An 11374-nucleotide genomic window follows, 5' to 3' on the forward strand; every position below is an offset into this window, starting at 1 on the left:
ATGGGGAGGGAGAAGTGATGGAAGCAGTTAGGGAGGAAAAGGCTGCACTGCACGTCTGTGAGGGTGGCAAAGGGTGCCTCACTTTTCTTTATTAACCCTCCCTTCTCCAGTCTGTGTTACACAGACTTCTGAGGATCCTGCTTGCAGCTAGAGAGTAGGAGCTGATACCACCCCAGAGACCCTCCCCATGACAGCTTCCCCTCCGGTTCCCAGGCTGTGCTCTTAACAAGTCTCCACACTTTGCTCTGGGGCTCCTCACAAGTTGACGGGTTCCAGCAGCACAGAGAAGGCCAAAATCAAGTTTACAGGAGCAAAGGTGCCTCTGTTTTCCTAAGGCTTTTCAGCTTTCAGTGGAGAAACCAGAAGCTGGCAGCCTTGTCCCAAAGCCTGCTTCCCTGCCAGCTGTGCATGGTGGGTTAAAGGGCACCGCTGTAAGAAGGGGCCTTGTACACAGGCCATGTTTGCCCCATTCTTTGGGGTACAGGAGAAAGGGCACATTTAAACCTAGGCAGATGAAGCAGTGCCTTTTATTCCTAGGAAACCATCTTTGCCTTGTGCAAGTAGGGAGTGACCAAGACACCAGCCATAGAGAGGTTATAGGGCAGTACGTCACTGGGGACAGGCATGTCTAAGCTTGGACTATACTGTAAGCCAGGATCAGATTCAAAGTCAGCTTGACTTTATTTCAGGAGCTCCGGGGACCATGTAGAAGGGGAGGGTGGAGGATGTCGAGGCTTGCAGAGGCTACATCTCCAGTTTTTAATCTTATTGAACTCATTTAGTGCTATATGTATAGTCTATACTGACCTTCCACGGCTGGAAGAGAAGTGTTGAAACTGCAAGGTGTCTGAAGGGAGACAACCGTCTCACAGGCTGATGGGACAGACTTTGACCTCAGTCTCTTCCCGTTACCGCCACATTCCTGGAGAAGCAAAAAGTCAAGGACATCTTTGGTGCTTTGTGCACCATGGGAACCTCCATTGGGGCACAGCATGACTGGCAAGGTGCAAGGCCGGGAATCCCGACTTCTGCGCACACAGCCCTCGCACACTTACCGTCTCCTCCGAGCCAGGGCTGACCGTGGGGCTCGCGCGCAACGGCTCTATCTCCACTTTGATCACCGTGCTACCCCTGCTGCTGCTCCAGGCTTCCAGCTCCCCTTTGGGCAGCTGAAGGGACACACGAGGCTGTGGGCAGGACTGGGTCCTCTTCTCCATGTCCTCCTGCTCTGGGTCACTACCCATCTCTGTGGCATCCAGGCTGAACCTAATTCAGGAAGGAGGAACAAGCCAGTTTAGCAGAGCCAATCCATTGTTTCGGGCATGGCAGGACCCTTGCAATGTCCTAGCCTTGGCTGGACAGTCCTGACGAGCTCATGCAACTGGGACAAGGAGGGTCACCACAGAAGGCACATGAAAGAGGAAACACCAGGAAGCGTCAGCCTGGACACCAAGAGCTGAGCCTGTTCAGAACAGCTTCTCTGGCTGCTGTCAGCAGGTCTATGAGCTCCTTGGTCACCCGGGATGTTTGGTGCTGGATGGCTCTCACTGATCTCTTAGCAACCCCTGACACTGTGCAGCCACCCAGACAGCAGCCTGCCTGATAGCTGTTGCCCTGTTAGCTGCAGCACTAGGAAAGTCCCTCTGGGCATTTAGAAATGGCAGATGTTGTCATTTATCAAATCACTGTGGCACCATGTCACAAACCCTGCTCTCACCGGGGCCCAGCTTCAAGGAAGGGAAAAGAAATCCTCTTCTGAGAAATAGGGGGTGGACCAGCTCCCCCAGTGGCCCATGGTTTCCTGAAGGCCAACTGCTGTTGCAGTGCCAACAACATTGGAGCAAAACGATGTATAGAGCTCAGTGGAAAATCTTACTTTCTGCATGGGTTGTGCCTGCAGATCACTGTCACTTCATTCCTGCTGCCACAGACAGGCTTCAGGAAGCATTTGCTTAGGGGACAGCGGGGTGTATTCCCCTTCCCTGGCCTCATGCTCACACATGTTTAATCACCCAGCGAGGGGATTAAACTGAACAAGTCCCTGACAGTGACAGCCACTCTGTGCCGCTGTTGCTCGTGTGCCTGTTACACAGCATAAACTGTGAATGATCTGTGGCACATGGAACAACAATAGGTCTGAGAACCAGAGCCTGGGCTTGATAAAGAACTGCCAAGATCTCAGGCTGAGATAATTTTAGGGTACCTTATAAGGAGGAGAGATAAAAATAGTCCTTGCTGGCTTGCACCTAACTCAAGTCATTGGGAGATCAATACATTTATCAGCAGGGGAAGCATCCATGTAGGAACCTGGAGCCCAAGGCATTTGTGTGGCAGGAGCACAGGACAGCAGTGATGCCAGGCCTGGAAACCGCTCCCAGCCAGAACTCAGCATCGTGCTGCAAAACACAATCCCTGCAGCCACGTGGAGGCCAGAGGACTGGAGGAGACTGCGGTGATTGCAGGCACAGGCCCCGTCAAGCTGAGTCACAGACAAGAAAAAGGATTTGTAAGAGCTCTGTTAATCCCTCTGGGATGGGCAAAGTTCCCTTGGAGCCAGAGGATGGAGGCCATCGGGGTGGCTGTTGCCGTTCAAAGTTCCCTCCAGACTGAAATGAGCTCTCCCCAGACGAGAAATCCTTTTCTCACCCAAGGACCAGGAAAAGGGGTCTTCCTACTGCCAGGGAGACATTAAAGCCTCTTGCTGCCCTAGCATCCCACCCAACATAAGCAGTAGATGTAGAGCTGCTTTGGCAGATGCTGACAGTGATGGAGACCACCCAGCAGCAGCTAGAGCTCAGGGCAATGTGATCACTCCAGCCTCACACAGCATCATTGGACCATATGTCTCAAATACTGCTCACGGTGCTGCTGTACCTGCGCTTGCAGTCCGTGGGTGATAAAGGGCTCTCCCAGCTGTGCCTCCGAGAGGTAGACATAGATCTCACCAGTGTGGGGAAGGATTCCTCGGCCTCCTGCAGGTCCAGCTCGTTGTCTGTCTCTGCGGGACACTCAGAAGTGCTGGTACCATCTTCTGGCACCGCTGCACAGGAGCAAATGTGGCCTTTGTTCAGAAAACGGCAGTCAGCCTCACCGTAACGTACGGAGCAGGAAATGGGATTGGAAAAAGCAACATCCACAGACATTTTGCTCAGAGCCCCTGGTCTCTCTTCCAGTAAGCGAAGGGCAGACACAGCCTGGGTTGCTTGTTCTGGCTGTGCTGCCGTCTCTGGTGCTGTTTTGGCAATTGGCAGGCTCAGGAGTCCCAGATCTCTGTAATACTCCGTGCCATGGAGAGCAGAGTCCGAGAGGAGATCCTCTGTGCTGCTGTGCAAGTCCGCTGCTGGGGCATCCAGCTCTGTGGAAGACGAGTCCTCCTGCAAAGGCAGTGACAGCTTAGCCTGAGCGCTCAAATCCCATCTGAGAGCCTTGGGATACAGGAGGATGTGGACACCTCCTGTGCAGAGCTGGACCTGCTTTTCTTTCCCTTCTCATGGCAAGCAGCACACTTACAACCAGCAGGGCCAGGCCTGCAGCTGGGTTTCTCTGACCAGACTTTCTAATAGCAGCACTTTCCTACTGCACCTCGCAGCCAGACCTGGCCCAGCCCCACCAGCTCGGTTTGCTATAGGAGCTTGTGGAGTTTGCCTTCAGATCCTGAGATCTCTGTGCCTTATTCCCCGTAACACTGATAGAAAGCACATTGGTATGGTTTTCCCCAGCAGCAAAAGCAATATAACCTTGTATTCCTTGATAATCTGGATCGATACCCCTTTCCCTCATTCTTACTCCACCACAGAGCCCTCTGAATATGGTATGACCATGCAGTTTGCTGACCCTCGCTCCTGCCTTGCACAATGGTAGCAGAAGGAAAGAGGACACTTGCCTTTTCTTCAGCCATGCTGGTGCAGAAGGTGTCATCCTCAGCGATCAGGGACGGGAGGAAGCTTTTGGGGTTGTGATACTCCAAAGCAGGGGTGCCGCGGTCAGTGAATTCCTGTAAGCATGGCTTGCAGTCAGACCCTGCAAAGACAGAGAAGGTCCCAGCAGGTAACCAGGAGGGATGTAAAATCAGCCACGCACAGGCAGGTGACATTAGGCAGCACTGAAATGCTCCACATGGCCCTCTGTTCCCACGCCCCTTGCAGACAGGCATTGCCAGGCAGCGTCCGGACCTCGGCAGCCTTGATCGTGTGGGAATCTGGTGCAGGGATTCCCTGACAGCAGAAACCTCATCCCTCAAGCCAGGCTTGCACCGTCCCAGCCAGACCCTTGGAGCATGTCATGTACTGCAGAGTACAGTGAAACAGAAGAGCTAAGCCCATTTTTGACGGCTGTTCTTGACATTGAAATCTATGAATAAAAACACAGTGATTTTATTTTCACCTGTAAGGAATAAAGAATGCCACTTTGGGAGGCCGAATTGGAATCGCATGAGTGTGACACTGTGTATGCAGAGCAATAGTGGAGCGCATCATTCTTCTGGTGCCACTCACTCATGTGGATTTTCCCCACACAGGAGTGCTAAGAGTGGGAACCTGAGTATGTATAAACCATCTGATAACCCATTGAGAAACAAAACAAAGGTCTGGATGTGCTTCATGGTCCGATGGATGGTCCAGCTGACTGAGGCACATTCCTATGGAACGAGACACACTGTAAACCTTAGCCACAATCTCTAAACCATCGCATGACTCAAGGAGGCCTTTTACTCCTTTGGGATACATACAGCTGAGGCGGATGGAAAACAGCCAGGCTGTTGGCCAAAGCACCAGTCGTGGATCTCTGAAGATGCAGAGAACAATAGCAAGAGACCAGAAGCAACCATATCTATCCAAGGGGGAAAAAACCAGCAAGAAACTGCTAGAAACCCATCATGCTCCAGGAAAGCCAAGTATAAAAACATTAATACGAGGAAGATACTGTTAAAAAACACACTCTTGGAAACCTCGCATCCTGCTGTGGGTTTTAATGCTGCGCGATGCAGCCAGAAATTGCGTGGTGCCAACTCGAATAAGGCAGCAAACGTGCGGGAGAGTTTGGAGGTTTGTTCCTTGGATCGTGCTGCACGTTGCAGATGCCAGATTTTGTGTTCTAAGGAGTGTTTGGTGTGTTTAAATGTATGCGGTAATTTCAAGCGGAGGTCTATAAATAATATAGAAAGAAAGCGTCTGTGAAGGTGCTATTTTAATTAAGGGGTTTTGAACTATAAAGAGCAGGGAAAATTTGAAACAGGCTTTCTAGCAAGGTTGTAGGATTCACTTCACAAGACATTCTTTATTAATAGACAAATTCCTGCTGAGGATGTCCTTGAGCCACATCTATAATGATCTTACTGTAAAACTGGCAGAGGTTTAGCAAACTATTGAACATCACCTTTTGCTTTCCACAGATGCACCTGGATTGCCTCCGTTCAGCTTGTGATCAAAAATCAGCATTTTGAAGCCAATACACATTTGAACCAGCAGGTTTTGGCATGAGCTTGTAGGAAACACCAACCAAAGATGTCAGTGGGCAGGAAAAGCCACTGAACCCCCCAAAAGAGGCTGGGATGAAGGCTAAGGTAGAGCGGACCCAGGGAAGGAAGAAAAAGGAGATTCCCTGCTCTCACCATCGCCTGCAGCAGCAACTGCCCACAGAGAAAGCATCAAAGTGCTGAGAGGCAGCAGCCAGAGCCCTGACCTGCAGGTTTAGCTAAAACAAAGAGTTTTTTCCTCCCAAGCAGGGTCCAACCCTCCTGCCAAGGCTACTCTGGGTCTGCACCGGGCTCCGGGCTGCAGCTCGGAATTGGATCCCTGGAACAGAGTCAGCTCTTTGGAGGCCTGGAAAATATTCCCTGTGCTCTGCCTGTGCCATGCAGGGCTCAGGAGTTGGCCAAGACATAGGCTGCAGTCAACAGACCCCCTCCAGACCCACCAAAGGACTTATATCCTCCTCAGAGGCTTCAGACACTCCAGTTCAACACACGATAAATCAGATTTGCAGCCAGGCTCCGGTGAGCTCGGCAGCAGTGGCCGTTCGGCAGCAGCACGTGGCACACGCAGGGCTACAGCGATGGGGAGACCATTTTAGGCAATGTGTGAGCACCAGACAGGACAATTCAGGGCTCCCTGCATCTAACACCTCAGCCGGTTGATGCTGGGCTGGCACCATGTATAGAGCTGAGCTGTGTGGATGTTGGGCAAGGGGGAGCTGCTGGAGGGGCTCACGGAGGGGAAAAACTCTTTCAGGCATCAGGTTCTGGCACGATGAGCAAGGAAGGACCAGCGTGGAGCACACATAGGAAGCAGGCAGGTCCGGGGGGCTCTGAACATCTCTAAGATCGAGGTGGTCGCCCATATAGTAAAGCAAACTCTGGAGCCCCTCGAGTCTCCTGGACTCTGCGTTCAAGCCTATTTGGAAGCACCCATGCTCCATCTAGCCATGACGTGGTGGTAACCCCGGGGACAGGGCATCTCAGCTCCCCAGGCACTGGCAGACAGCAGCATTCACCTTTACTCAGCTGAAGCTGGAGATGAGATGACAAAATGACACTTTCAAGAACATATGCTGTTTGCTTTAGGAGAACATTAAGCAGATTAGGTATTGCAGTTGCTTAATTCGCCTCTGGCCGGGAACCATAAAAGGTTATTGCTGCAGGGAGCAGCCTCACCAGAGGAATTCCCAGGGCAGAGCTGGGAGGAAGCAGCGGTCCCTGTACACGAGTGGGGCTCTGCTGCTCTTTGCCAGAGCTTCCCTGCAGGCAAAACATGATGAGTGGGCTCCTATGTGGGGAGGAAGGAAGCAGTGACAGGCACCACCAATGTGACGGTCTGGGACAGCCTCAGGGGTTGTGATGCTGTGGGGAGAGTGGGATCTGCCGCCTGAGCTGGTTTGTCTCAAGGAAGGAAACTCTGTGCTGCTGCAATGGGAGCCCAGTGCCACTGGGACCTGAATTTTAGCACTTCCAATTCAGACCTACAGTCAAAACCTTCCTCCTGCAACTGCCTGATTTCCCTTGGACAGGCTGGTCACTGGAGATGCACCCATGGGTGCCACAGCAGAAGCAGCAATGCACCCAGCGCTGGAACAAGCTCTGCTGGCGGTGGCCCAGCCTCACCTGCCTGTTCCGCTGCTCGGTGCAGGGTGCTGGGGGTCCCTGGGTGACCCTGGAGCCTGGCTGATGCTGGTAGAAGGAACATCCAAGGAAACATGGATGTGAGCTCTTCACACCCTCCAAACATCAAACAACCCTGCGTTTCATCTGGGGAAAGGGCCACCCCAAACGTGGCGGGACAAAGGCACCGGTCGGTTCTGCTATGTGAAAACAATCCCAAGAGGAAGGAAAGACCAGAGTGTCACGGCATTTCCTGGCAATCAGAGGTAGAGGCTGTTGGGAAACCACAGAGAGCATCACGGACAAGAAACAAAAATGGTTCCAACTCCTCCTGGCCCTGCACCAGCTGCCCTTTACATCCCACCCTGCAGGGTACCCAGGGCTATAGGGTAACACCTCTGTAACACAAGTGCTGAACTCGCTGTGCCAAAAGCGGATGCAGAGCAGTCCTGGTGTGGGCCCCACTTCATCGGCCGTTGGCAGCGGAGGGGGTTGGATCCGGCTGGAGGAGGGGAGGAGATAAGCTGTCCAACACTTAACACACTGCACAGCGAGCTGCTGTCTTATCACTGCACTCGGGGCCTGGGTTTGGGGCATGAAGGGCCAGAGGAACGAGAGCAGCACGCTCAGCTGAAGGGTCTTGGTGAGGCTGAGAGGGGTTTTGAGCCCCTCTGATGCTCTCCAAGCCACTGTGCAGCTTCCTCCAGTGACTGCTGGGCACTGAGGGAAGGTCTCCCGTGTCTGGCAAGTGGCACAGCGCAGAAAGCCAGTGCCAGGAGAAGAGCTGAGCAAGACCCGAATGTTTTGTGCCCAAACACAAACCCCGGTGGGACAAACCGCTCTGCAAGCACGTGTAAGGGGAGAGGGCTCTACCAAAACACTCTTCAAAGCAGTCAGTGCTTGCCAGCACTGTGAGGCTGATTTATTTATTACAGAGATTAGCCCACCTGAGCCTTCCCAGTGAGCCCATAACAATCCCAGCATGGCACTGGGGTGACTGGAGGGGGATGTCCCAGCAGGGCTCAGGGGAACTGCCTGGGGCTCCTCACAGAGCAAACTCTGCCTCCTGCTCTGAATTAACCTTCCTTTGACCATTCAGTTTGGATCTTGGTCTCCTGCATATCCATATTGGAAGACAACTTTGGGGGGTGGAGGTAATGAAGGAGAAAGAGCACTGAGAGATCTAATGCCACAGATAAAGGTACCCAAAGGCATCAGCCTGAGGGCAGCGTTTGCAGGCAGGGACAGCAGTGTCCATGTCCTCCAGGACTGCAAACATCCCACTTCCCAGGGCTCTCAAGTCCCTCTTTCCAAGTCACAGCACTGCATGTAGGACTGAGGTCAGTTCACACCGCTGCTGGCATTCCCCATCCCTGCTGTCCGACCCAGTGAAGCTCAACCAGTGCTACACAAACCTCCCCAGCTCAGGCTGTGCTGCACACACAGGGCTCTGCTCGTCAGCCCTCTGAAGGACTGGAGGAGTCTTTTCCCCAGCATCTGCTCAAACACCAAACTCAGCACAAGGCTCAGCCCTCGCTGAGCAGCCACGCACAGGCAGCTGCAGACACCGGCACCTCCGGCTCACTGGCAGCCGCGAAACAAGTTTTATTACAAAACCAGAAGGCTGATATTTAACCCATTACCCAACTCCTAAAAGCATTTCTTTGCCTCGAAAAGACGACGAAACGGAAGGAAAAGTGTTAACCAACACTTAGGCAGTGTTCCCTAAAGAGAGGAGTGCACCCACCGCCACGCTCTGCCGGGGGACCCCAGCACTCTTGGCTACCTGCTTGTCTGGGACAGGCTCTCCTGACTGCTCTGCAGCAGCCCAGCTCCCCGCACACAGCTCAGACTGCTCTCCCCATGCACAAGGCCATTACCTCGCTTAAAGGACCATCTCTTCTTCCAGCGCTTTGAGAACGATGGCCAGGAGTGGTTGAGCAGCGAGTCTGACATTTGGGAGCCCCGTGCAAGGGGTAACCCCGAGCAGGAGACGCGAGCGCAGAGCACGGCAGAGCTCAGCACGGTCTAAGGCAGCGCTGCAGGCTGCAGCCCAGGGGCTGCCAAGGGGGGAGTGGAGAAGCCAAGTGTTTTGTCAGAAGTATCAGCTGATGGAAGCTGTAGCCAGAGAGAGATTCTTGGTCCCTGGCGTTCCCACCTGTGTGATGGGTCAGTGGCTTCCCACAGCAGGGCTTGGGGACGAGTGGTCCCGTAGCACACGCAACCCCTGAACGCTGCTCGAGGCTTGTGGATAGAAACAGAACACAAGCTGTTAACACACCCTAACCTCCTTCCCCTCTCCGGCAAAGCCTCGCTGCTCCATTCATGACTCTCAGCTGTCAGCCTGCCAAACGAGCACCTTTAAGGCAGATCTGCAGGGGCAAAACCTTCACCTGGGTAAGAGTCACCTTCACCTTCAATGCAGAGAAAGAAGGCTTGCTATTTGCACCTTTGGCATCATTTTCAAGTGCCGTTGCAGAGCCTCTGCGAGGAAAGGCACGAGACCCTGTTCATCCACAACATCAGCTCACGTCTTGCAGCTCTCAGCAAGTCCCCATTCCCTGGCAAGGACCTTTCTCCAAGCCTTTCTCAGCTCTCCTGCACATGGAGGCAGGTGGGAGCTATCTCAGCTATCTCCAAACTGCTCTAAGAGACCAGACTCCCCAGTTTGAGGTCTCCAAGCCCCTGCTCCTGGTTGGCACTAACCCCATAGCCCAGGCTGGCTCCAAATTTTGCTCCCCACCTCTTGATTATGCTGAAGAAGCCAAGTTTTACCCCTGTGCAGCTGCTGGGCTCCTTGGCCAGACCGAATCTTCTCCCGCCTGTTCAGCTCACACTTGTGGCCTCGCTGAGCAGAGCCCAGCCAGTTTGGGAATGGCCACAGGCACCTCCATGGCATGGAGCCCATGCCGGGCTGGTGTTATGCAAAGGCACGTGGTGAAGAGCATTTCCCTCCCCTGGCCCCAAACCCAACAGCATCATCTGCCCCAAAACCTCCCCACATCCCCTCTGCTTCAACCTCCATAATAAACAGGGTGCCCAGTGCTGGGGTGGGCAGTTTTTGGAGGGGGATTTGGGGGACCCAGGCACAGACCCCTTTGTGCCCAGCCCAAACCCAGCACCAAGGTGTCCTTGCAAACCTTCGGCTGTGTGGAGCCACAAGCAGCATCCGTAGGGTGTTCAGCTGCCCCAGGAGCAGCCATGGGGGGACACTGGGTTAAGCCCCGACCTTGCCTCCTCGTCTTCACGCACAGCAGAGTGAAGCTCCTTGTAGGCTGAGCCTCCCCAGCTCGCACACATGCACGGGGGAGGCTGAACGAACCCAGTACTTGGATTTTGGGCTTCAAGACAAGCTGCTTCCTCCCAATGCCTCGGAGGAAGATGGGTGACAGCCCTGTGGTTGTAGGGTTGAGCTTGACTTACCCCAAAGGCTGGAGGCATCTCACTGGTAGGGTCCCCGTGCACGCTTGCATCCGATAGCCCCGGCTTCTCCTGTTGCTGGAGCAGAGCAAGAAGCAGCGGCTCATCGGGGAAGCTGCAGCCGCGCGGCCGGTTTGCGCACAGGGGCCTCGGGCTCCACCATCTCACCACTTCCCCTTTCCGATGGCACGAGCAAACCCGCCTCCCTCATGCTGCAGCCCTGGCGCTGCTCCGGTGCTCAGCTCCCGCCCTCACGGGATCGGGGCTCTGGAAGGGTCCTGCAGAGGCAACCGGGGGGAACGTGGACCCAAAGCGCCCGGTGCAGGAGCCCTGAGAGCCGCAGGACCGGTGATGGCCGCAAAGACAGAACCTGCCGCAAACTGCTTCCTGTTCCGTTGCGTGCGTGCTCGAGAGCTGAATATAGGCTGGGTCCGCGGGCTCCCTGCGCCATTGCTCGCCGGGCTCCTGCAAGGGGCAGCGAGGCCTCACACAGGGCTCCTGTTAATGCATCCCTTGTCTTTGCTCCCATGGGTTGACCTTGGGCAGCAACAGAGACCCCAAAGCCAAGGAGGTCTCAGTCCTACCTGGGGTGAAGCGATGGCGAAGCACGGAAATGCCTGTGCTGGCCATATTCACCCATGCAAGTGAGACACAAGCTCTTCAGCTCCCAAAGTGAGCAGCACAATGCCCGGCCCAGCCCAGGATCGGGTTTTCCGGCACAGCCCTTTGCTCCTTCCCAACAGACGCTGTGGGCTGATGAGCACACGCTCCTCATCCCACTGCCCCGAGCACACGCCAACCCCAGCCAAGCCCTAATCAGGACAAGATCCGCTCACACTCCAATTACTCAGAGACCGCAGC

The 11374-nt window shown here is 54.3% G+C and overlaps 1 protein-coding gene across 1 annotated transcript in view; it reads right to left on the reverse strand.

Annotated features, from left to right (window-relative positions):
- The window catches only part of ARHGEF18 (Rho/Rac guanine nucleotide exchange factor 18), a 46299-nt gene extending 42200 nt beyond the window's left edge, over positions 1–4099 (reverse strand). Inside the window, exons 1-4 of the mRNA XM_030509699.1 lie at positions 3884–4099; positions 2875–3374; positions 1056–1266; positions 808–922 (exon numbers count right to left, since the gene is read on the reverse strand). Of these exons, the coding sequence (XP_030365559.1) occupies positions 808–922; positions 1056–1266; positions 2875–3374; positions 3884–4093 (1036 nt within the window). The 5' untranslated portion in view covers positions 4094–4099. The remainder of the gene's footprint in view (positions 1–807; positions 923–1055; positions 1267–2874; positions 3375–3883) is intronic.
- Between the last annotated feature and the right edge of the window lie 7275 nt (positions 4100–11374).

The sequence above is a fragment of the Strigops habroptila genome, chromosome 20 (genome assembly GCF_004027225.2).
Source record: "Strigops habroptila isolate Jane chromosome 20, bStrHab1.2.pri, whole genome shotgun sequence".
Lineage (NCBI taxonomy): Eukaryota > Metazoa > Chordata > Aves > Psittaciformes > Psittacidae > Strigops > Strigops habroptila.